The sequence below is a fragment of the Syngnathus acus genome, chromosome 22, assembly GCF_901709675.1.
Source record: "Syngnathus acus chromosome 22, fSynAcu1.2, whole genome shotgun sequence".
NCBI classification, from domain to species: Eukaryota; Metazoa; Chordata; class Actinopteri; order Syngnathiformes; family Syngnathidae; genus Syngnathus; species Syngnathus acus.
In genome coordinates this window covers 10,229,072-10,252,732 of record NC_051106.1, presented here as the reverse complement: position 1 = coordinate 10,252,732, position 23,661 = coordinate 10,229,072, and the positions used below count along the sequence as shown (strand labels likewise).

The window sequence follows — 23,661 nt, the reverse complement described above, 5'->3', positions numbered from 1 at the left end:
TTCTTTTTTCCACACTGCTTTACTGTTTCCATGTCATGTTGCAGAAGACTGCTCACATGTTAGATAATTAGTCATCAGTTTTTTGTTTTTTTTAATAAAAGTTTATTGGTCACCTGACAATGTGCAGAATATCAATAAGTACAAATCAGATTTTTTACTTTTTGGCAGCCCCTCAAAAAAAATGTTCTTAAAACATTACACCATGACACAGAAGCACTTAAAAAAAAAATGCATCTCTTAAGAGTGCAAAGCCACATGAATGTGAGTTAAGCCCCAGAAAAAGAAAAAAAACATGAAAAGAGGAATGGATGCGTACGGGGTACAAGGAGGAGCGCGAAAAAAGACGAGAGAGGAATCAGGCAGAATTCATGTGGGGATATGACACTACACAAAAGGGACTAAGAATGATGGGCAATATATCCGATGAGGCACTGTTGAGTTTCCTCTAGCATTCAACATGCAGCTGATGACATCACCATATTTGAATTTTCCCCCCCCAAAAAACCCCTAACCCAAACTATTCTATGATGTCATCCATTGATATTGTTGCCAAACAAAATGGTGGTGATGGTCTTGGGGAGAAGGAAGGCCAGTACAGCAGCAGCAATCTGGCACAGTGTGATGCATGACAGACACGCGGCACAGCTTTCAGAGGAATGCAGAATCAAAGGAAAGAATCCACCATTGGATCTGATGTTGAAAGTCCTGACAGGGATGGATGGAATAAAAGGAGAACTCAAATAGTCCGGGACACTCCCTTTTTATTTGAAACAGGAGCAAACTGGAGGAGCGTTTGTCGGAGGAAGCAGGCATCCAATTAACAAAGAGCTCATCTTTGTGACAGATGTCCATTGCGTCCTTGAAAGCACCATGGCCCGCTTCTTCACATCAAGCCAACATCTGGCATGTGTTCGCACGTGTGCTGTGCCTACGATGCTATGCTGTGCTGTGAAAACACAGTCCCGTTCCAAAAAGTGTCAACTGCGATGCCATCGGCTCCTGTTACCGCTGAACTTCTTTGACCGCCAAGATGCGAGTGAGCATGCTCTGCAGAATTGTGTGATGTAGTGCGTGAGAAGTATACCAGTAGGAACTGCGGGCAAACAAAAGAAGGCCAGGAGAGGGAAACAATGACATCAGGTCAATGTGCATTTCATTTTACATCCTAAAAATACAGCGGGATCCATTTTAAAGTGAAAAAAACACACCAAAGTGTGCTGGGAAGAATGATTAGGTGCATGCACTAAATAGAGGGAAAATAATTCCTAGATCATCAGAAGTGGATTTTTTTCTTCTTCAACTATCATTTGTCACAAGGAAGGCAAGCGAGAAGCAAGTCTAAATCGTGACGCCGACCTGGTTGCAGTTTCTGACCTGTGTGTGTGGACATTGCGTTCAGGCTGGAGGTAAAACATGTCAGTCCTCTTCAATGCTGCTGGCGGGCTTCAGGGGACAAACAGAGAGAAAGAGACATTGAGTTTTGGTCACACCTAGAACAGAAGCGCTCACATATCTCATTGAAAAATGGACGGATTCAAAAAGGTGTCTTCACTTTATTGATCTCGTTAAATAGAATGCTGAATGTTTACATTTTTATGCGCGTGTGTGTGTCTTACCATCTGGAGAGATAGAACTCATAGAGTCTGACAGGACAGTGCAGAGGATTGGTAACATTTTCTACCATCTCTATGTCCCCATCCTCCTTTTCTTGCCTTTTCTTCATTCGCTCTAAAAACAAAAATCAAGAACATTAACTTCAATGTTTCTCAACAACACATTTGAGGGCGACGATGCGTTCATTTAAGAATGAAATTGGCAATCAGTATGTTCAGTAGCACGGCGGCAGAGATGCGGACGCGTTCCACACACCCGCCGTCTCTGCACGGCTGGAAGTAGCAGTAGCGGCGGCGGCAACAGCACCGCTTCGCCGGTATTTGAGGTAGAGGACTTTGCCCGCTCGACTGCAGGGTTTGGTGTGCAAACTGAAGTTGGAAAATGAGAGGCTTTGGTGCTGTGCCAAAGTGGTGAAGTGGAAGTTCTTGGTGTAGAAGAAGAGAAGCGTGTTGAGCAACACGATGGGGGAGTAAGCGCCCAGCTGCTTACACTCCCACAGGAAGGACTCCTCGACTCGAGAGGACACGGGGCTACCTGGAGGGAGGGGCACATGCATCAAGTGACTGGAGCCTGACCGACCGATAACATGTACAACATACCGTTGGGCAGCTGTTTAGGCTTCCAGAGTCGCAGCATCCCGGAGATCTCCAGAGCAAACTGACTGTATAGCTCATCGGTGAAAATATTCTCAATGCGGCCCTTGATGAATAAATACTGAGGGAAACCAGAGCAAAGAACATTCAAGGTCAGGATGGATGACTCTAAGGACAATCAAAGAAGAGACGCGTGCGTACCTGCTGTATCCCCAGGCAGAGGTAGAAAATGCTGTCAGGGCTGTAGAACTCGCCGTTGGGCCGACGCACTTCTTTGATAAAACAAGACAAGGCGTAGCTCAGCTCGGCGGAATCGCACTGAAGAATGTCCTCTTTAACAATCACGGGATTGGCTGCAAGCGGCGGAAGGAAGCAAGCAAGCAAAATGATGACATTGATCCAGTCAAAGCGAGACGACAACGTCGGTATGCCGACTCACATCTTCTGGAATGCGTGTTGTGCTGCAGCACCCAGCTCCTCCATGCTTTAACGCCGTACATGTAGTTCAAGTTGAAGTTGACCGGAGCCGCGACAGCGCTGCCATCTAACGGGGTAGTTCGCCTGCGACCCTGCATCAACGCAAACGCTGGCGGCAATCCAAAGGCAAAAGCAAGTTCTCGAGTGTTGCCATCTTACCCGTTTCCGACCAGTGTAACCTTCTCGGGGTCTCTTCACACCCCGCTGAGGGGTCGACGACTTCTGATCGTACGTTTCTTAAAAACGACACCAAGCAAAAATATATTGGCAATATTTCAACATTCTTCTTGGTCAATCACACACTGGCACATATTATCAGAGGCGTTGGTTCAACTTGAGAGGTTTCGTTCACATCTCACCCACCCGCTGGGAAGTCAAACTCCAAATCAGTCATGGGAGAGGAGGGAGGCTGTTGTTCAGCAGTGTCACTTTCTTGCTGCTCACACGTCGTCGCTTTGGACTTTGGCCTGCCTTTACGCAAGGTACGAATTGGCTCCGTTGTGCTAGCCGAAGGAGGAGAAATGTTGCTTTGTGCTGTGTTTGGACTCTCCTCAAGTTGCTGGACTGGTGCTGCGACCACCTCTGATGTTGCACCTCCTAAATCCATCTTTGTTCCGCCTTCCGCATCCGAAGGATCCGATTGGACGGGAGCAGCTGTCTCCGCATCCGAAGGATCCGATTGGACGGGAGCAGCTGTCTCCACATCGAAAGGATTTGATTGGACAGTGGCAGCTGTCTCCACAGTCAAATGATCTGACTGGACAGTTTGGGCCTTCTCCACATCCAAAGGATTTGATTGGACGGCGGCAGCTGCTGTTTCCACATCCGAAGAGTCAGACCGGACGGCGGCAGCTGCTGTCTCCACATCCGAAGAGTCAGACCGGACGGCGGCAGCTGCTGTCTCCACATCCGAAGAGTCAGACCGGACGGCGGCAGCGGCTGTCTCCACATCCACACGATCTGATTGGACGTCATCGGTGATTGCATGTTTGCTCAGCGGTGGCGCAAAAATGGGTGCGGGGACCTTGGATGGGATTTGATCTTCTTTGGAGTGCTCCAAATCATTTTGCTTTTTCAAATTGAAAAGTTTGGATTGGACAGCTGCATCTTGAACATCTTTACTCAGTGGTAGGACAACGGGCAAGGGGACTTGTGCAACCAGCATTGGCTCTGACTGGACAGCGACATCTTTGACATCTTTGATTTGTGATGCCATCTGAGCCTGATTCTGCTCTTCGGTTTGACGTTTCAAAGGGTCTGACTGGACAGCTGCATCTTTCATAGCTTTGCTTAGTGGTGGTACAACAACGGGGAATACCACTTCCTGTTCCATGGAGACCTCGACATGATCCTGCTTTTCATCTTCGTTCCAAGGATTCGACTGGATGGCCGCATCTGTCACTTCTTTACTCTGTGGTGGCATAACGATGGGCACGGGAATCTGGAAGGAAGGAGGAGGGAGAAAGAAAAAAAACAAACACTTGAGATGATTTCAAATTGCGCATTCAAATGTTATGATGTGGAACGTACCGTAATCGGCAAAGGCATTGGCACAGGCGTGTGCTGGGAATACATGTTCATAGGCACTGGGATGAAGACTGGCACAGGAACTGGCACCATGAGCATCTTCACTTTGTCCTCCTCTGTGGAGCAGTTTGATGAGGGTGGTGATGGTGCTGGACAAGGGTGAAAGAAAACAAGGCATAGGTCATATCAGACTCATATCAGCCTATATGAATACTTTGGCTACCTCTGTGTGGCATCATCAAAATGCAAATTCCTCAGTGTTATCGTATTGTACGGAAAATCTTATTTACAACAATTAGCTTCCTCCAAAATCAAACAATCACACGGCCACCAACTTACCAGTTTGTTCCTGAATAGTCTGAACTGGTAATGACTGTCCAGTGCTTCTATACAGTTACTTATAGAAAGATATGATCCAATCATGTGCTATTTGTGTACCTGCAGCTATATAGCTAATATCTGTGTGAGCCACTCACTCACCTATTTCCTGGTCCTTCTTCATCTTTTTAACTGCGTTTCCACACTCATTTGATGTGATGTCATCTGCTTGGAGAGAGGGAGCTGTGATTAGCTTGGAATTCGAGTGGCGCTTACACGAAGAGGCAACATTCACCACTTGGTTAAAGTCCAAATGAGCCCAATAAACTACCAAAACAATTTCCGTTCCTTGAATTTTTTCCCCCAAACATTATTCTGAATTTACCTGAAGAATCAGTGGACGGTTGGAGAAGCAGACATAAGCTCTCTTGATCCATTGTGAAAGGCCGGCAAAGAACTGACTTGTTCTTCATTTGACGTCGGTGGGATGGGGGCCCGTGCGTGGTGTCCGTTTGAGTACTGGCCTGCAAAAACAAAGATTTCTTGTATTTGAACTTGTACTTGTTTCTGGAGACGATACAATACTTACATGACCAAGACTCTTGCCATCGACACCAGAGGTTGGAAAGCCTCCTTTAATAGGAGAAAAAGAAGAAAAACAAATTCACAATGTGAACATTTGATAATGATATTACTCAAAAGAAGCTTTGCGTCATTTTTCAAAAACGAACCAGTCAGCGCAACATCCGACGCTGGCACACTGGGCTGAGTTGCAGAGCCGTTTGCGAGTGACACCACATCAGCTATGATTGGGTTGGCTATTGAGGAGTGCTGAGGCTGGGCTGGAGCTGAAAGAATTGGACATTCTAAATCATTCATCACAATCGGAACACCGTCTGTGCAAGGTAGATTTAGGATTCCCCCCCCCCCCCGGATGGATGGGGCAAAAATAAAATATATACGTATATATAGACTATATAAAAAAAAAAGAAAAGAAAAAGAAAAGAACTTCTATCTTACCATGAGGTGGCTCTGGTCCAGTACCGTTACTGGTAGTGTGCTGGGTGGATTGGAAATTCAGGAAGCAGTATTGGAGTAAGCAGGTCAGGTTGCAGAAGTTCCGAACTGAACCTATGTACTGCAGCTTCTCGTTTAAGTAGCCCTGCTTCTGACAACTGTCGCATCGACCCATCTGTGCGAGCAACCGTAAAGTCACAGTGATCAATCGGTTAGGCTAAGATGATTTCTTTTCATGAATACATTCTCCTTACCCCATAGTAGAGAACGGTGTACTGGGACATGCAGAGGGGTTTGCAGAACTCTTCCAGCTTGCCTCCATAGTGACTATGCAACATCTTTTGGCTAATGCCGTAGCAATAGCTGCAGGGACGGCAGGGCGGGTCCTTGTTACGCGCTGTGATGCACATTTTGAAGTTTTGTTTACAGTCTGAAAGAGAATAGGTGGGGGACAATTGGTGTTGTATTGTGACATTGTGGCCTGAATGGAGCTTGCTTTCTCAAATGGATGCCAAGAATGATGGTAAGAATGAAAGCCGACTCACGTTTGCTGCAAAAGAAAATGTCTTTCCCGTTGTAGTGCATGGTGTCAAAGGGCACTTTGTCCCTCCTACAAACTTCACACATGACCAGGATATTGTTTTGTGTTTTATACGCATCACAACATATCATAGAGCAGAAGACAGAAATCTGATCCTGAGAAAAGAGAAAAAAGAAAAAAAAGAAGGGAAGATTATAAAATAATTCTGTTGTTCAAATGATGAAAAGGTTAAGGAAAGAGCTCTTGTCTTACTTACTTGGTGGCCAAAAAGCAGTGGCTTGGTGGTGAACTGCTTAGTACACTGGTGGCAGGTGACTTTGGGGGTATCGCTGGCTCCACCCTCAGCTGCTTTTAGAGAATGAGCGGCGGGCGTTCGGGGGTGGCCTTGCCCTGGCGCACTTGAGGTCAAGCCAAGCGATGGAGGAACCAAAGGGGGCACTGAGCTGTTACTTCCATGGTGGCTTGGATAGGGGGCTGGAGATGGGTAGTCCTGAGGAATGGGAGGAACAGAGCTGGCTCCGGAAGACGACCCAAGTCGTGTGGCATCCCTTGGAGACGATTTTCCATTGATCAAATCTGACCCAGTATGTCCTGCTCGCTATAGAAAGAGGTAAAAAATGTTGGCACCCATAGTTAGTACTATGATGCAATTCTTGCACCACACTTACCCTGAAAGTAGAAACGCATTCATAGGAGCAAAAGTTCCTTATGGTGCCATCCACCATTGCCAGGTGGTATTGAGGAACAGCTACATTCTTGCACAGACAGCATGGGAATGGAGCCCCTGCGGAATGGACACGTGACAATTAAATACTCGTTTTTGGGTGGAATTGTTTTTTTGCCATCCTACCGGTTAGCGTGTGCAGCTGCGGTCGGCTCATTTGCACACAAATAGGTGAACAGTAAAGTTGAACTTTTCCCCTATCGTCTCGCTCCATGATGGTGACCGACACCGTTGCCGACTTTTGACATCTGGCGCACTCGATTGTCTTTCGGCAAGACTGTTTGGGGAGGAGGAAGAAAAAAGCCCACAACTTTACAAATATTCATGTGCCACGTGTCCTATTCGGAAAAGGCATATCTACCTGTTTGTAAGTGCCAATGCAGGTGGGACCACAAAAGTTGAGCTCGGATTTTTCGATTGTTAGCGTGTGATAGGAGTCGGAACGACTATTACAATACAGCCCACAGCCTTCACAGCAGTTCATGGCTAACTGTCGCATCTTGCGCCATGTCACAAAACAAGCATCACTGCACAGTTTGTGCAGACGGCCTTGGTGGCTGACTTCATGCTCGATCTGCCGGAGATAATCATCGAGAAATATGGAGCAATCATGTGAAGAAGACAAATTGACACATCAACAGTTGCAATAAAATATCCTGATTGGATTACCCGATTGGGGATTCTGCAGACACTACAAAGAACATTTTCTGACTTCTCCTGTGGCTTATCAATCTTCTTCTCTGGCCGTTTTTCGACCACTTTTTCAGGGGCCTTTTCAGTTTTTTTGGTCCTGTGTCTAAAGATTGATAAACAGTGTTGGCCGCAAAAGTGCAAGTAGGTGTTGTCATCAGCTGGAATTGTTATTGTGTCCCGAACCCGAAGAATCTCACTGCAAAAAGATGAGAAGAAAGAAAGAGTTTTATCAGAGTACAAGAGGAGTAAAATGCTTGCTCTCGACATGTTATTTGTGGCCTCGCACGTTGTGATTGCGGCATTTGTAAATGATGTACGAGGCAAGCGGTTTTTTTATTTTATTTTTATTAATTTTGTGGTCACCAAGATGTACATACCAGTTGCATAAAGAACATAATTGGTTCTTGCTTGTTGCGGGAAGATGTCCTGTCAGACAGATAGTGGAGCAGAAGAGCTGCGTTGAACCTTTTCTTTGGAATGCTGTTTGACCTTTTAGCAGAACCTAAACATGTTCAACGGGGAAACAAAATATGTTGGTGGTTTGATTTTTTTCTTTCTTTGGTGTGAGTGGCCAGAACAGCAGCCAGGGTGGAATGGCCGTACCTTGAAGCAGCCACTGCAGCGAACACTGCCGGGAATGGTCGGCACAGGGGGTCGAAGCGATATCGGCGACAGGGACGAAAGGGAAGTCTGAATTGCGGTCGGAGGTCGGACAGAAAGGGGAGTCACTGCTTGGAGAACGGCGCCTCTCCCTGGAATAAAAAGGGTTGTTTGTGGGGGAGCGGGCGCGGTCACTTGATGGGCTGCAAAAAAGAGGAAAAAACGTCTTCTTTTAAATTCACGGAAAGCTTTATGTGATACTGCTCGCTCATGCGCAAGTATATGAAAAATGTACCAATTCTGCTGCGCTCCAAAATATGTATCATGAGAAACACTCACCAACAGGGGGCACAAGCGTGTTACCTCCGCCAACAGAGTAAACAGAGCTAATTCGAAGTTCTTCCTGAAAAATACAAATAGAATTGAAGTCAGTGGTCACATTTGTAATAATTGTTCTGTGCCGGCCGGCACTTACCTCCTGATGGTCTAGTTCTTCTTTGACGTGTCTGACGGTGCTCTGAGGCAATACAGCGGCATTGTATCCCTCGTCAACCGGCTCATCTTTAATGGTGATATTGGGAGACATCGGAGGGTTGCGGGCCTCCACGGGAGGATGCGCAAACCGCTGACACACGCACAAAGGATTTGGAAAGTCAATGTTGGAGAAGAGTTCCTATCAATTTGAACATGACCCACCTCTCCTTGCCGACGGTCTTGTGTTTTCTCCATCTGATTCACAATTGTTGCATCTGATGAGAGGTTCAAAAGATCATGTTAGCAATTTCCCCCAAAATAAATCCTTTCAACAAAAATAAACTTTGACATACCTTGGCTGCTTTCAGGTGTGTTGTCCTTGGATGAGTGGGACGTGTTTGCAGAGCCGCTTGTGGCTTCCCTCTCTTGCTCCTCATCCAGATCTTCTCTGGGACGGTCTTGGATTTTGCTCTGTTGCTCTCGCGATTGATTGTTTTTGCATTTGGCTTTGACACAGTCGTCATCCTGCAGTGTCTCTGCCGGCAGAGCAAAGTGCCAATCCTCGTCCTCCTCCTCTTCTTCTTCTTCTTCTTCTTCAGGACCAAATGAAGGAAGGCCGTCCAACGCATCATCAAATGCTGCCTCGCCTCTTCCTCCTCCTTCACTGGGCCCCACGGTGAATGAGGAGCACTGCTCAGTGACGGGGGAAGCAATGCGAGGAGATAACGACTCCTCCGCCCCCTCATCCATCTTTTCATCTTGCCTACTGCTGCTGTTGCTGTTGTCCTCATCTGGATGTTGATGCTCGTCTATTCCTGAAACTTCATCCATGGCCTTTGTCTCCTCCATAGCGGGGCTCTTAGAAGAGGTGTTGGAGCCTTGAGAGGAATCAGCAAAGTCTCCCAAGCCCATCACCTGGTCAAACACTCTGGATTGCTGCTGCTCATGCTGAGGAGAACAGGAAAAGGCGAGTTATGCATCATGCTCAATGGATGGATGTGCTGAGCTGGAAATTCAGAAAGGAAATAGTATTAAAACAATGTCATCAATTGGTCAAAGTTTACTCCACTGTGATCACCTTACCATCAACTACAAAATAATCAGTGAATATGTGAACGGCCAACCATTATTATGCGGGGAAAGTATCTGTGGACTGCTATGATATGTATTTGTCTGCACTATTGTCCTCCGTTTGTTTCTTTGGCATTTCAGATAAGTGTTCCTCAGCCATCTCAGGCACGACAAGGTATTTGAGGTAAAAATATATTGATGTGGATATTGTTTTCAATGATCAAAATCCATGCTTTAACAAAAAAGTTACTCATGCATTACACCAGCAATCCAACAAGCAAAGTGAGAGCCAATATTTGGGCACGAGACACTTTTTTTTTTTTTTTTTTTTTTTTACTAGAGTAACACATAACGTACGAAATGACCCAAAAATACATATGAATTTCATGACAGCACAATAGAAAGGGGGAAATTGAGACATAGCGGTTAAATAGCCACTAGAATGAATGGTTACGATTGCAGGCCTCGCGTTGTCTCTTCCTTTACAGTCGGATGTTTAACCCGTAGCTTTGTGAGGATTGAAATGCTTTGCAATATAAAATACAATCAGTCGACAGGCGAAGCAAGATCTTTGAACGCAGTACTGTGTGTCGTTTTGCAAGCCCCCTTGTGAATGGCTTGTGGGGGCGGCGGAACACCGCAAAAACACTACATTAGTGGACAACAAGAGCACCGTGTTGTGTTTTGATTGCTGTAGTCTGTTGGAAGATGGCACATTTGCAGCCAGTGATATTGAAGGCAGAACTCGCATCACGGCTAAAACCACAGCGTGCTAGCGTCACACAGTTGCAAGCTAACTAGCTTTAGCCTAAGCACCCGTATCCGCTGTGCTGTGAGAAAACTACCAATGACCGCTTATGACACTGTGGTCGGACGCAGCATAAACATTGAGCTGGTGTTTAATGTCGACATGTATTTGCATACCAAGTGCTATTTGCTTACCATTAATCGCTTGAGTCTAAACTCCTCCGAGTCCGCCATCTTTAATTATGCTGCAGTCATTTGGGTTCCAAACAGCACCCCGGCACCACAACCACCTCTTTCTCCTCCTCTTTCTCCTCCTTGTCCTCCCTCTCTGGCCTTGCCGCTTGCATGGCGAGCAGCAGCTAACCGAAAGGATGAAGCTGTCAAATGGCAAAGTTTAAGCCTGAAATATAGCCATTAACCACTTCAATCAAATTGAGCTGACAAAAGCATTACGTTCTGAAGAACTTGATGTACAGGTACTAATGCTAAAGAAAAACCTCGGTAAACTGATTTAACTTCATTTGAATGGGAGTTAAAAAAAAAAAAGTTGAGTCAAATCACTGGAAAATCTCAAAGTGTTTCACAAACGGACACCTCACAAATATTATTGCAACAATTAACACGTAATATGTTAGTTTTGGTTACAACATTCTGAAAGTCCATGCAAGCATGTGGGAAACAAACAGCCACAGGAAGAGCTAAGATTTGAACCAGGGTTAGAAACATATTGCACGTCGAGTCTTGGTTGTCTGCTGATTTTGTTTATATGCAAATAAAGTAACCCATTCCCAGACTGTACAATTTGACTGAATTTGAGAGAATTCCCAGATGACTCCTGTCCAGCAGGTGGCACTGATACCCTTTAACCAAACTGCATAAAGTGCACCAATGAATTGCTTTACACCGTACGTAACATGCCTTAATCTTGAAAATAATCACATACACTGTTTTTGTTGTTATTATTATTATTTTAAATGTATTTCAATCACGTGGCTATCCTTTGACATTTTTTTCTCGTGTCGCAGACAAATGACATCAACACATAACCCGGAAGTAGTTGACAGCGACGAGCCAACATTTTGTTGTCGTTTATGCGCGTCAACTAGTCGCTCAGGTTATCTTACGCTTTCGTTTGCACGCACACGTTTGTGAATGGCGAGAGCATTGGTGGCAGCGGCAGGGCCGCCGTCTCTCTCCCGTTTTCGGGGAGCACTGGTCGCGGCTGTGCTGGGCGACTGTGTCGGCGGAGAGTTCGAAGGAGTTGAGGATGTTCCCATTGAAAATGTCCTGCAGCACATGAACAGTCTGGAAGACGAGACGAAAGGAAATGGTGAGTGACAGCATTAGGTACACCCATACAGACAGACAGACTACTCGCATGTAAGATAATATAGCGGCTCAGATGGATGGAATAGAATAAGATGAATAATATTCATGCCTGCATATATGTGAAACAAATGTCAACCGCAAACTAATAAAGCTCTGGAAGTGCTACTGTAGTGTAAAAACTTAATTGATGCATTCACACATTTTCTCTATCTACTGCATACTCGTGGTGTGTATAATATAGGCAAATGTGTGTGTGTGTCTTTCAGGCATCCTTGAATACAGTGATGACACAGCTATGGCACGTTGTGTGGTCCAATCGCTACTCACCCGGGCTGGCTTTGATGAGCATGACATGGCTCGCAGGTAGACAGAAAGAGCGCATATTTGCTGCAACACATTAGAAAGTAAAACTACTACACTGATGGAATCTTGCGTTTGCAGGTTTGCAAAGGAGTACAGCGTATCCCCGGGTCGAGGTTATGGTTCTGGAGTGATCCAGGTGTTAAAGAAGCTGGCCTCTCCCCACCTCACTGATGTGTACCAACCAGCCAGGGATCAATTTAATGGTCGGGGCTCTTTTGGGAATGGTGGCGCGATGAGGGCAGCCCCATTTGCACTGGCCTTCCCTGATCGAGCGGATGTTAAAAAGGTTTGCTAAGATGATGTCTTTTTTCTTTCTTTCTTTCTTTCTTTCTTTCTTTCTTTCTTTCATCAAAACACCCCAATTATATTCCAATTTACTCACCCTATATCTGGTGTCGCTGAAAGTAGCCCGTTTTTAACCTTAAGTGAGTGACGGTGGACTCCATGGCATTTCCATCTTTTGTTACCATAGCAATGAGAGGTGCGTTGGCAGAGCTCAGCGTGGAAAACGGTTTCTGTTTGATGAAATTTCTCTCTTGCATTGCTAGTTTGCTCGTCTGGGTGCGATGCTGACTCACTCCTGCTCCCTTGGCTACAATGGTGCAGTGCTGCAAGCGCTAGCAGTGCACCTGGCCCTACAAGGTGCCTTGGACCTTCCGCATACGTTCATCAACACACTCATCACAGAGATGGAGGAAGTTGAGAGTGATGAAGTCTCACGGAATGATGCAAGAATGTAAGTCACCACATGCTCCACCAGCACAGCTCTGGAAATGATCTGTTGGATGTAATTGGTGTCCATTGGTGTGTTGCTACAGTCTGAAGGAAGCAGAGAAGCCATTCTGTAATCGCCTTTATCGAGTCAGAGATTTCATGGACATGGGCAAGGTCACCATAGAGGAGGTCATCGCTGAGCTGGGTCAGTACTCTTCTCAAATCTACTTTTGGGCAATGGAGACATTTTCATTCCAATCTATCCATACAACGAAGCAGGGCTGCAACAACCAATTCGTAATATTGATCATTAATGATATTTTAACAGTGTTGTGACAAATTAAAGTATGGATTTGTTGTGTTGCATCACTTACCTGTTGTTGATGACATCAGGTAACGGCATTGCCGCACTCCAATCAGTACCAACTGCCATCTTCTGCGTTCTTCATTGCCTGCAACCGAGGCAATACCTCCCAGAGAACTACGGTGGCCTGGAGCGGACAATAGCCTACAGTTTGGCACTGGGAGGGGATACGGACACCATAGCCTGCATGGCTGGGGCCATCGCTGGAGCTCACTATGGCATGGAGCTTATTCCTCCACACTGGATCCGCTGCTGCGAGGGGGCAGATGATGCGGATGTGAACGCAGAGCGCCTTCACACACTCTACCATCAGAGGAGCGGGACAAGAACGGGCGATCAGAGCAGTGACGACGCATCTGACAACCATCAAAGGTCTTCAAATGGCACAGAGAGTTAAAGCACAAGCAACACATTTCCAAAGCCCACTTCCAACGCTGTTGGGTAAAACGAGATAATGCAATGATTTGCAAATTGAGTTCAACCTATGCGAATGAAATCATTACAAAAAAACCGACATGTTTTGCTCGATTGACGTGGTTCCAACTCAAAAGTATTTTAGGGAAAAAAAGCAAGTGTGTTGATTTCATTGTATTTGTGAGATTTGTACTTTGCTGGTCGAACCAGCGTCACTTGTTTCTTTTAACTTGAAAAGATTTGAGAGGCCAACTTGTTTTTCACTTTATAGGTCATATCAGTGGTGGATTTTTTTAAGAGTGATTTTTCCTGGTCACATTTTTTTTTCTTCCACAAAAACCCATCATTTGAATAGGGGTGTGTATTGTTGTTGTTGTTTTTGATATATATAGATATATATCTATATATATCCACTGTTGTCCATTTGTTTGATCCCTGCTCTTTCCCTTTTTGTGTCAAACAATCCTGTCTTCTTGTGAAATTTGCACAATGGGATATTCTGCTTTTTCACGAGTTGTTTCGGTGAATAATCGTTATTTAATAAAATGGTTCATCATGTACAGCATCTGACTTGGTGTTTCAATTTCAAAAGCCCTGGTTGAAAATCAACCACACATTCTGTGCCACACCAGCTAAAAGGAATGGCTGGCATGAGGAGAAGATGTAAAAAAACTTTCCGTCTACATCACAGGTTTTTCTCTGCTGGGGCCACCTCTAAAAACAGCTGCAAGAATATGGTCAGCTTGGTTAACAGGTTTGGGCATAGCTTGTAATGAATGAAAGGGATGTAGATGATGACTCCGCTGAAGATGAATAAGGTCACGTAGAGGTATTCTATCTGAGGATTGTCAATGATGGGGGCCAGCACGAGGAATACTGCTGCGATGAGGACCAATATGGGGAGTATGATGGGAACCTGAAGGGGGAAAAAAAAAAAAAAACTTATATATGTCCAACTTCCTTCTAGCTTCCATGAGTGGTTCTCACCCTGTATGGCCTCGGAAGCTCTGGCTTCTTAATCTTGAGGTAAAGGAGGCCAGAAAATGTGATGGCGTAGAAAAACCAGGCGGTGAAACTTGCAAACAAAAGATTGATATTAGGTCAAGACAAAAAGATAACTTGTCTGCATGAGGAAATGATGAGCCTGTGTTCACCTGAAGAAATTGACAATACTCTGAAAGTCTCCGGGGATGAGCACCAGCAAAGAGACAACGGTGGTAAAAATGAGTGCTGGAGATGGAGTCAGTCTGCGCACGTGAGCCATGGACAGAATATCCGGCTAAAAAAAAAAAGTGTCAACAATATTTGCGTCTGGTGTCGCATCCAACTTGCATGATTCTCACCATGTGTCCTTCACGTGCAGCGACAAAGCACACTCGACCACCGCTGAAGAACGTCCCGTTTAGTGACCCAAAAGCGGACAAAGCGGCAGCTAATGACATGATCCATCCCCAGGATCCCAAAACCTTGTTCCTGGCAGGGGGGGGGGGGGGGGGTGAAATCCATTGCTAAGCTTCCACATATGACAATCTATGCGACTCACCCCCATGTGACTGCAACTGCACTGGATGAAATAAGCTCTTTGGGCGTCATTACTGTCAGGTAGCTGACATTCACCAGCAGATACAAGCCAGTCACCAGCGAGACGGCAATAATTACTGCTCTTGGAAGATTTACCTGCGAGAGAAGAACACAGTGAGAAATGACATATCTGTTTTGGTGAGACATTGGCAAAGGGTTAGTGGTATTGACATTTTATTTTATTGTTTGTTTTGCTTCTGTTTGTAGTTTTCACCTTGATTTCCTACAGTATGGTGGTTTTTGTTTTCTTTCATAAAGTGGTATGACAAAATCTGGCTTCTGCAGTAGAAGTGGTAACAAATTTAAGCCATCTTCCGATTGAGATGCAAAATTATTGTTTGTCATTGATCAAATAAATGGCATGAAAAAGTCTGCCCATGACACAACAATAAAACATTTGTTCAACTGAACTTTGAGACAATTCACAAAAACACATTGGGATTTTTGCGATTGCATTCCTAATGATAGAACAATTGGGAGAGTAAAGTAAATGGAAAAAAACCAGTCTCACCTGGGGTCGTTTCAGTTCCTCAATAATATAATTTAAATTGTACCAGCCCGCATAGGACCAGAGTCCTTGATAAAAAGCCATTCCGGTTGTGCTAAAAGAGTATTGAGTGCCCTCAAATGCATGATCAGGACTCAAGTTTTGCACAATGACACGCTGGCTCCGTGTGAGCGCCACAATCCCTCCAATTACAATCAACGTCAAGGTTAAGACCTTGACGAAAAGGAAGACGACCTGGATTTTGACGGCAAGGCGTACGTTCAAGATATTTACGGTGGCAACAGTCAGTATGACTCCGGCCGCAACACACTTGACTAGCAGCTGCGGAGGATCGCAGCCGCTGTAAAAGGGGGCTGTTGCATACTTTGCAATGCTGATGGCCACTGCCGCCACGCTAAAAGGCCTGACAATCAGGACAAAAGTTATAGCCGCCAAGAAAGCGGGAAACGAGCCATAGATCCGCAGGATGTAAATAAATTCTCCCCCAGACTCAGGAATAATGGTTCCAAGTTCGGTGTAGGACATGGCGGCAAACATGGCTACAACGCCACAGAAGGCCCAGATCAACAAACTGGCTCCAGGACTTCCGATGTAGGCCAGCACAAATTGCGGCGACATGAATATACCCGATCCAATCATGGTTCCTGAAATAAACGCCACGCCGCCAAGCAAACCGATTTCCCTTTTCATTTTCACGGCTTCTGGCTCGCGTCGATCAGATCAGCACGAGAAGTGTTGCTGGCGACGCTCCCGATTCTCAAGTCTGGCTCTTTACAGCAAAGGACAAAACTCAGAAAGCGAGACATAAAGCCGAGTCCTATGAAATATTATGATTCTTGTCCCCTTGTAAATGTTTCCATGTCTTATCTGAATGTCTTGGAAGAGCATAAAAACTTGTCAAAGATTGTCTTGGAAATAAAATCTTCTTGTTGTTGATGATGCAAGTGGAAAATCATGGCAATAATTACACACAGATAAGGCTCAAAATTGATTTTAAGTAAAAAAAAAAAGAAAGAAAATCTCACTGAAAACGGAAGCCGTGCTACGCTTGCATATGCATCATATATCATAAAGCAAAAATAGTCAAGAAATATAAACAAGTGCTGATCTTACTTCTGGATGTTTGAGCTCCTCCGTTAAATAATTCAAAGTGTTCCAGCCATCATAGGACCACAAGCCCTGATAGAAAGCAATTCCAAAGGACTTGACCTGCAACTGGGTTCCTTCAAAGGCGTTCTCAAAGTTCCCGGTGCCTTTCTCAAAGAGCATTACCACTCCAACGACTATGATCAGCGTCAGTGCCAGCACTTTGACGACCAAGGTGACCACCTGGATGACGGTGGCCAGGCGAGAGCTAAGACAGTTGACCGAGGCCAGAACTACGATGGCTCCCGCAGCCGCACACTTCACCAGCAGCTGTGGAGGTGGGCAGCCTGGAAAAAAAGGAGCCACGGCATATTCGGCAAAGCTCAAGGCAATTCCCGTGGCGCTGGCGGGTCTCATGACGGTCACAAAACTGAAGACAAACATGAAGGCCACCACTCGGCCCGCTGTCCGCAGCATGTAGATATATTCCCCACCAGACTCTGGAATGACTGTTCCCAGCTCAGCGTAGCAGAGGCCGCCCAGCATGGCTATCAGCCCGCAGGACGCCCAGATCAGCAGGCTGGCCCCCGGACTGCCGATGGTGGACATCACGTACTGGGGTGATATGAAGATCCCTGAACCTATCATGGTCCCAGCGATGAAAGATATCGCTCCGATAATCCCAACTTCCCTCTTCAGGTTTAGTCCGTGTTTGTCGGTCGCCATGGTTAGGCTAATGAAAGGTAGAAGAGCGCAGACTCGGTCGGGATAAGCATATCTATCTGCGTAAACAATGAGCGAGTGGAGCTTCTTGGACGTGTGGAATAATTATGGCTTTGTGCCAAGTGGAACACGTGACCTGCAGTTATCTCCTTTGTCACGCCTATCAACTGAATGGTTATCTTATCTCAAATAGTTTGGATCATACAATATTTCACAAAAGTGACAGCACCTCTCATTTTGAGTCCATATGTATTCTGTCTTTTCTCTGGGCACAAAACAAAACACTTTGCTACAATGTAAAGAAGTCACATGTCCATTTTGCTGTCACTTCCAAATAACTCACCACAGCCCCTTTATGTCTAAACTGCTGTCAGTCAATGTGAGGAGGATCAAATGTGCAACTTGTGGCCATGCATGATGAATTTTCAGCATTGATGTAGTCCTCTTGGGGGGGGGGGGGGGGGGGGGGATTGGCCGAATTTGGACCGGCTGCGTGTCTGCTTATTTTGAGCGGGCAGTAAATTGACACTATTCGCTGTTTACTGACCACTCTACTTTATATTGTGCTAAAATGTCGATGATCTAGTGTTGTGCTTAAATAATTGTACAGATAAAACATATGGATTGAAATAAGGGTGTACTCACTTTTGCAAGGGACAGAATTCTGCAATTCTGAATGGTAAGATCAACTACACTACATTATTGCTTACTAATTAAGTCCTGGCGTCTTGACAGAGCCATGCACGCTTCTTCTTCTTCTCTGGAGGAGAACTAGGTTTGGAGTTGGAGGCTTTCTTAAGCAATGTCTTCCATCTTGTGGTGAACACAATAGTTACAACTTCAAACGATTGGGTCATTCTTTTCCAAAACGTATCAAGCAAGGCACAGGCCATATGCAAGCCAAGGGCCGCCAGTTGCCCATCCCTTATCTAGTCCATCAATCGTTCCAAAGTCCCCGCGATAGCATCTTTACAGTTGCATTTATGGCTTGAAGAAACTTTTCTTTTTATACAGCGATGTAAAAATGATGATGATTAGATATCACCTGTTTGATTGTTTGTATGTAATTCTGTTTGTTTCTCTCTCCTTATTATGACTATTCTTCGCAAATTTTGCTGTTATTTGTTTTCACAACACACTGTACTTGATATGTTTGTGTTTGAAATAAACGGTGGAAAAAAAAGACTGGCATTTGTCAAATGAAAAGACAGAAGAATTTGACTGTACCTCTGGACGTTTTAATTCCTCCATCACATAGTTGAGATTATTCCAACCGTCGTACGCCCACAAGCCCTGGTAGAAAGCAATACCGATCGGATTGATGCCAATGTTTGTGTTTTCAAAGGAGTCTTGAAAGTTCTGTGTGTGTCCTCTGGCAAGCATCACGACACCTCCCACGATCATACCTGCCAGTGCCAGGACCTTAACCACCATGGAGAAAACTTGCACTGACACGGCGATGCGAACATGGAGACAATTTACTGTAGCTAAAATGATAATTGCAGCTGCGGCCACACACTTGACAATCAAAAGCGGAGGCGCACAATCCGAGTAGAAGGGGGCCACCACGTACTGAGCGAAACTCAGCGCGATGCCGGCAACACCAGCGGGTCTCACAAATAACACCGAGCTGAAGATTAACAAAAAGGCCACGGGCGGGCCCGAGGTCCTGAGGATGTAGATGTACTCTCCCCCCGATTCTCTGAAGATGCTTCCCATTTCCACATAGCAAAAAGAAGCAAGTATGACCAGCAGCCCACAGCACGCCCACACCACCAGACTGGCTCCGGGACTGCCGATGGTGACGAGCACCGTCTGCGGTGACATGAAGATCCCCGAGCCGATCATTGTCCCGGCGATGAGGGATACGGCTCCCACCAGGCCCACTTCACGCTTGAGGCTGAGCTTTTGGCTCTCATCTTCCATGGCAGTGGCCGATAGAAGAACGTCCGGCGTCTTGTTCCTTTCTTCGAACAGGAAAAACACAAGAATTCTGTGGCCAAGGTCCCGCTAAGAGCAGGCCACAAGTTAATAATTACGTGAGTACAACATGGAATGTTGCGCGTTGGCCAAGTAGCATCAACAATCATCAACTGGGATGCAAACATGGGGCGAACGAGCCACAGCGCGAATGTTAACAAAGCCAGTAAAAGATTTATTTGCAAACTTTTGAAACATCTGAGTGAAAATGAAATTGCAGCACGTTGTTTATTGCCCACGCACGGTGCATGGCACCTGGCACATGATCAAGTCTCACTCAGCGGCCAGCGCATTCAGGAGGATTTCTCTTCGCCTCCTGTAACAAAGAGGTGAAGGCTTTTGTTGGAGCGCAGCATCTGTGCGGCTCGCTGGGCACCGGTGACGGCAGCCAGTTTGTGGGCGTCAAAGCGGGAATAGAGGGCCGTGCACGTCCAACTGGCTTCCTGTCCCTGAGCCCCCGTTGCCAGCATGTTACACACCTCACTGTAGAAGTGCGGGAAGGAGGGAAGCCCATAAAATATCAGATTCTGAATTCCTTTGATGGTGTACCTGAAGAGACAGAGAGAGAGAGGGGAACTTGGAAAAACAACACCAACATTGTTTTGGGATATCACTGAGATGAACAACATTTGAAATAAAACAATACGGAACTATATTGGGACTAAATCATTAACTAAGTGAGTTACGTATTGTCACAGGTAATAAAATAAAAGGTGTGTTCCCCATTGGGAAAGAGACAAATGGAACTGTAGTATGATTCTATTCACATTCCATTGATTTTACTTTGATACTATAAATGAAGATAAGAAAATCATTTGGCTTTTGTTTGTTAAGTAGGTTTTCCATTTTAGGAACTCCACTAGAGCGACAGCACTCACCGCTTGTAGAAGTGGAAGCGTTCCGTAAAAAGCATGAAGTGCTTGTCACCCTTCTGGAAAAAATGCCTTGCCCGACACATCTCGGATTTGCGGGAATATTCGCACACGCTTGCGAAGCTCATTTCCTGCTTCTTCATGTAGTTGCGCAACCGTACAAAGTCAAAGTAAGACGGAATGTAGATGAGAGTGTGCGACATGACAGAGTCCCGGTACTGAGGCAGCACTTTATCCACAAAGAACTCAAACCTACAGGAAGCAGAGACAAAAAGAAAAAAATGAAATCACTTTGAAAAATCCATCGTGGGGTTTCTCCAGAGTGGCCGTTTCTTAACGCTGGTTGACCCTACCTTGCGTCGTGATTCAAGAAGCTGTCCGAGGAGAACATCTGGAAGACATGGGGCAGCTGAACGAGAACTTGGCATATGGAGCCTGCTGTGGGGACGTTCTTGACCGAAATCTGCGGGAATGTCACGCAAGCATGAATATGAAGCGCACCCATTTCAGAAATCGGCTGCAGCGAGTGAAAGGCAGAACCTGTCCGCGGTAGTTGGCACACTGCTTGGTGAGGATGTTGTTGATCTGAGGGTCCGGGATGGAACTGAACACAAGCGTTTGCCGGTAATGTCTGGCCCAGTTGTTGAGATTCCACATTCGCACCCTGGAAAAGTCCACTCCGTGCGAGTCCAGCGGCTGCAGGTTCATGTGCTTCATCACGTGCTGGTGAAGGGAGAACATGCGCTTATGTATTGAAGAACAACACAGCTTTGACGGACGGTATCCCTACCAAGACGTGTTCCCAGTTCTGCATCAGGAAGACGTCAGCCTTGTCCACGACAAGTATCTGGATGGAGGAGAGGAAGTCAAAGTCCCTGTGGTATTCTCCTTCCACTCCCATGACCGTGCGCAGGCCCAGCGGAGAAGCGATGATGATGTCTGATGAGTAGAAGGGCGAGAAGAGCCGCATGTTGCCCTTGATGATGGAGACACCTGGAGACCGAGAGAGAGCAAGCCCAGCATCAGACACAAGGTCAAAAAGGGGAGCGAGCAAACGTGGACGAGCCGCACCGATCCTGAAGTGATCGTCCACGTTGCCGGAGAACGTGGCGCGGTAATCGTCCGGTCTGCGCAGATTGGCCCCTTTGTCATCCGGAGCCTCTCCGAACTCGTCTTTGAAGCGCTTCTTGTTGCTGACGACCATCTTCTTGCCTTTGCTCTCCAGCAAAGTGATGAGAGTTTGGACCACGCGGAGCGCTCCGCCTCGGAACGGCACGACAATCAGGACCTGCCACGTTACGAGATCATACTTTGAAGTCACGCAGGATTCGTTGAACATGATTCAATGGGTTCGGGTGTTTTCTTTTCTTTCTTTTCTCCTCCTGCCTTTTAAGAGCAAGCATCGGCCAGGTTTACCTTGGGTCGGGTTAGACCTTGGTCTCTCGGTTCATCTTGTAACACCTCTCCACGCTTAGCCTGCTGCTGACGCTCTTTGAGCTGAGCGTTGTGAGCTAAGACGCGGGAGTTGGCTTTCAGCACGTGGTTGAGAACATGGAGGCAGTAAGCGCTTCGGACCTGCGGGCCCACTTTCAAAGGGCAGCTCTCGGGATAGTAGAGGTCTTTGTAGGTTCCCATGAGAGCCAACAGCTCCAACTGGAGAGGGCTCGTCTCCTCGGCTTTCTCCGTGGAATTTCCAGACGTGTTGATGTTCTTCCGACTGGCTTCCAAGAGTTTGTGGAAAGCGGGGGGCTGGGTGTCTTTGTACGAGCGGATGGGGCCGAAGCTCTCCAAGGGTGTGACGCAAAGAAGCGAGCCCAATTTTGGCCACTAGGTTCAGCAAAACAAAAGAAATGCTGATTATAATAGCTGAGCAAAAGCTCACAAATTGCATCAAAGGGAGTACCGAGATCTGAGTCTTTGCTTTGGTGCCTGATGTCATGGTTTGCACATCATCTTCACTCAACTCTGTGTCCAAATGCTGGCAAAAGAGATCTAGAAATACAAAGCACCTGTTTGTACTTTGCTTCAACTTTTGAAAATGTCAAATCAGTTTGATTAAGTATACATAACATTGAATGTCTGTCGACAGGTTTATTTATCGCGCCTCACCTTTGTCTCGTTCAGCAATGTCATCATCAATGTCCTCTTGTCCCCTTTCATCAGTCAAGTTGCTCTCCAGGCAGAATTGGGACTCATTTTCCTTGTCAATAAATTCTTCATTCCCTGCCGCCACCGCCTCCTTGCCTTCTGGTGACTGAGAAAGGCCTACTCCAGAATCTTCGGGTTCTTCCTCCTCCTCCTCAGCCTCTTCAACGCCATCATCTTGGTCAACAGCAGCACAGTTTTCTGCAAACGCCACGTCATTTAGTACAACAGTAACGATCTTGGTTGCGGTCCATGTGCATATTAGAATGGCTATTACGATGAGCGTGCCTTCATCAACAAGCTCCTCTTCATCAGTGCTGTCCTCTTCACTTTGGTCATTGTGGTTGGGTTGACTAAGGGTCGAAAGAAGTTTCTGATAGGCTGTTTTCTGCTCTTGGTCCTCAATTTCCTCCTCCAAATCATCCGGCTCAGCATCAGAGTGTTCTGGGCTCGGTGCCTTAGATGTTAAAATATCAGCATGCGTACATACATTTTCCGTCAGCCCCAACGATATTTCAAATGATCCACACACTAAATCAAATGCAGTACGAATTGTAGTTTTCTAACAATGGCTGCAGGGAACGCGACTCCTAAATATGATCCAAAATACTAAATAGCTCATGGGAAGTAAATAGGGAGTAACACTACTTACCAGTTTGACTATTTGAGTCCTTTCAGATTTGTCATTGACTCTGTGAAAGGAACGCATGATGAAAACTTTGAAATTCCAACACGCAATTACACAGTCTAATTGCTAGCATTTTTGTCATCTTTAGGAAACCGAGCTTGGGGCTCCGTTGCTTAGCTAGTTGACAAAGAATCTTCCACTTTCACACCGCGAGACGTTCCCGTTGCAACTTACACGTCGTGAAAGGGATGCTCCTCTCCAAACTCTTTCAAGTGTTTCTTCTGTTTTTTGGACAAACTGCTAAGAAGTTGTTTGTTGTGTCTTTTTTTCCCCATGTTGACACTCTGCCCCACGTGAATCTCGGACTTGTTTGTTGGTGAACGTATATTCGCTGTGAGCTACTGCCACCTACAGTACTGGAGTAGAACTACAGGTCAGAAACAGGACGTATCATTGTATTCGCTGTGAGCTACTGCCACCTACAGTACTGGGGTAGAACTACAGGTCAGAAACAGGACGTATCATTGAGAAGGTAATACACGTCTTTTCGCATAGATA

At 45.9% G+C, this 23,661-nt stretch overlaps 5 protein-coding genes across 10 annotated transcripts; 1 reads left to right on the top strand and 4 right to left on the bottom strand.

The window, feature by feature from the left end:
* Positions 1-99: 99 nt before the first annotated feature.
* On the bottom strand, positions 100-10,876 carry LOC119116364 (zinc finger MYM-type protein 4-like). Of its 5 annotated transcripts, none has more exons than XM_037241681.1 (30): positions 10,592-10,876; positions 8,932-9,526; positions 8,801-8,853; positions 8,580-8,729; positions 8,444-8,507; positions 8,108-8,307; positions 7,882-8,006; positions 7,481-7,700; positions 7,173-7,385; positions 6,938-7,088; positions 6,756-6,871; positions 6,344-6,685; positions 6,092-6,242; positions 5,801-5,976; positions 5,550-5,721; positions 5,261-5,377; positions 5,119-5,162; positions 4,915-5,053; positions 4,692-4,754; positions 4,215-4,360; positions 3,386-4,125; positions 3,048-3,346; positions 2,844-2,920; positions 2,647-2,776; positions 2,409-2,560; positions 2,214-2,328; positions 1,870-2,148; positions 1,617-1,728; positions 1,357-1,443; positions 100-1,093 (listed from the first exon to the last, which is right to left on the bottom strand). In XM_037241681.1, exons 1-30 carry the CDS (start codon positions 10,628-10,630, stop codon positions 1,003-1,005), a joined length of 5,358 nt encoding a protein of 1,785 aa, XP_037097576.1. In that variant the 5' UTR covers positions 10,631-10,876; the 3' UTR covers positions 100-1,002. The 5 variants fall into 5 exon arrangements, with proteins under 5 accessions (XP_037097576.1, XP_037097577.1, XP_037097574.1 ...); XM_037241682.1 differs by having other exon boundaries at positions 3,048-3,591; positions 3,634-4,125; XM_037241679.1 differs by having other exon boundaries at positions 3,048-4,125.
* A 545-nt stretch (positions 10,877-11,421) lies between these two features.
* adprs (ADP-ribosylserine hydrolase) lies at positions 11,422-14,145 on the top strand. Its single transcript, XM_037241689.1, has 6 exons — positions 11,422-11,726; positions 11,992-12,088; positions 12,167-12,374; positions 12,637-12,824; positions 12,907-13,007; positions 13,196-14,145. The coding sequence occupies exons 1-6, from the start codon at positions 11,549-11,551 to the stop codon at positions 13,561-13,563; spliced, it is 1,140 nt and encodes a 379-aa protein (XP_037097584.1). The 5' UTR covers positions 11,422-11,548; the 3' UTR covers positions 13,564-14,145.
* LOC119116369 (b(0,+)-type amino acid transporter 1-like) lies at positions 13,978-19,525 on the bottom strand. Of its 2 annotated transcripts, none has more exons than XM_037241687.1 (6): positions 18,706-19,525; positions 15,124-15,257; positions 14,924-15,053; positions 14,735-14,859; positions 14,568-14,655; positions 13,978-14,496 (listed from the first exon to the last, which is right to left on the bottom strand). In XM_037241687.1, the coding sequence occupies exons 1-6, from the start codon at positions 19,402-19,404 to the stop codon at positions 14,266-14,268; spliced, it is 1,407 nt and encodes a 468-aa protein (XP_037097582.1). In that variant the 5' UTR covers positions 19,405-19,525; the 3' UTR covers positions 13,978-14,265. The 2 variants fall into 2 exon arrangements, with proteins under 2 accessions (XP_037097582.1, XP_037097583.1); XM_037241688.1 differs by lacking the exon at positions 18,706-19,525 and adding an exon at positions 16,783-17,870.
* On the bottom strand, positions 15,264-16,427 carry LOC119116372 (b(0,+)-type amino acid transporter 1-like). The gene has a single exon (XM_037241690.1). The coding sequence runs from the start codon at positions 16,357-16,359 to the stop codon at positions 15,493-15,495; it is 867 nt and encodes a 288-aa protein (XP_037097585.1). The 5' UTR covers positions 16,360-16,427; the 3' UTR covers positions 15,264-15,492.
* Positions 19,526-19,609: 84 nt separating the features above from the next.
* Positions 19,610-23,505, bottom strand: utp25 (UTP25 small subunit processor component). The gene is made up of 12 exons (XM_037241685.1): positions 23,338-23,505; positions 23,128-23,167; positions 22,764-22,932; positions 22,440-22,676; positions 22,234-22,322; positions 21,747-22,157; positions 21,402-21,618; positions 21,121-21,323; positions 20,871-21,053; positions 20,684-20,793; positions 20,337-20,582; positions 19,610-20,007 (listed from the first exon to the last, which is right to left on the bottom strand). Exons 1-12 carry the CDS (start codon positions 23,436-23,438, stop codon positions 19,752-19,754), a joined length of 2,262 nt encoding a protein of 753 aa, XP_037097580.1. The 5' UTR covers positions 23,439-23,505; the 3' UTR covers positions 19,610-19,751.
* Between the last annotated feature and the right edge of the window lie 156 nt (positions 23,506-23,661).

What these genes read in the sequence shown, in the direction of transcription:
- LOC119116364 (XM_037241679.1), bottom strand. Translation starts at nt 10,630, where the DNA reads ATGGCGGACTCGGAGGAGTTTAGACTCAAGCGATTAATG. An exon ending in GCTGCAGTGGCTGCTTCAAG is followed by an intron (nt 8,007 to 8,107) that starts GTACGGCCATTC and finishes GAACATGTTTAG; the next exon opens with GTTCTGCTAAAAGGTCAAAC. An exon ending in CATTTTCTTTTGCAGCAAAC is followed by an intron (nt 5,977 to 6,091) that starts GTGAGTCGGCTT and finishes ATTCTCTTTCAG; the next exon opens with ACTGTAAACAAAACTTCAAA.
- adprs (XM_037241689.1), top strand. Translation starts at nt 11,549, where the DNA reads ATGGCGAGAGCATTGGTGGCAGCGGCAGGGCCGCCGTCTCTCTCCCGT. An exon ending in GAGCATGACATGGCTCGCAG is followed by an intron (nt 12,089 to 12,166) that starts GTAGACAGAAAG and finishes TTGCGTTTGCAG; the next exon opens with GTTTGCAAAGGAGTACAGCG. An exon ending in TCACGGAATGATGCAAGAAT is followed by an intron (nt 12,825 to 12,906) that starts GTAAGTCACCAC and finishes GTGTTGCTACAG; the next exon opens with TCTGAAGGAAGCAGAGAAGC.
- LOC119116372 (XM_037241690.1), bottom strand. Translation starts at nt 16,359, where the DNA reads ATGAAAAGGGAAATCGGTTTGCTTGGCGGCGTGGCGTTTATTTCAGGA.
- LOC119116369 (XM_037241687.1), bottom strand. Translation starts at nt 19,404, where the DNA reads ATGGAAGATGAGAGCCAAAAGCTCAGCCTCAAGCGTGAAGTGGGCCTG. An exon ending in AGGAATTAAAACGTCCAGAG is followed by an intron (nt 15,258 to 18,705) that starts GTACAGTCAAAT and finishes CTTCTCTCGCAG; the next exon opens with GTAAATCTTCCAAGAGCAGT. An exon ending in GCAGTTGCAGTCACATGGGG is followed by an intron (nt 15,054 to 15,123) that starts GTGAGTCGCATA and finishes CCCCCCTGCCAG; the next exon opens with GAACAAGGTTTTGGGATCCT.
- utp25 (XM_037241685.1), bottom strand. Translation starts at nt 23,438, where the DNA reads ATGGGGAAAAAAAGACACAACAAACAACTTCTTAGCAGTTTGTCCAAA. An exon ending in AAGCAAAGACTCAGATCTCG is followed by an intron (nt 22,158 to 22,233) that starts GTACTCCCTTTG and finishes TGCTGAACCTAG; the next exon opens with TGGCCAAAATTGGGCTCGCT. An exon ending in CGCTTCCACTTCTACAAGCG is followed by an intron (nt 20,008 to 20,336) that starts GTGAGTGCTGTC and finishes CTGTCTCTTCAG; the next exon opens with GTACACCATCAAAGGAATTC.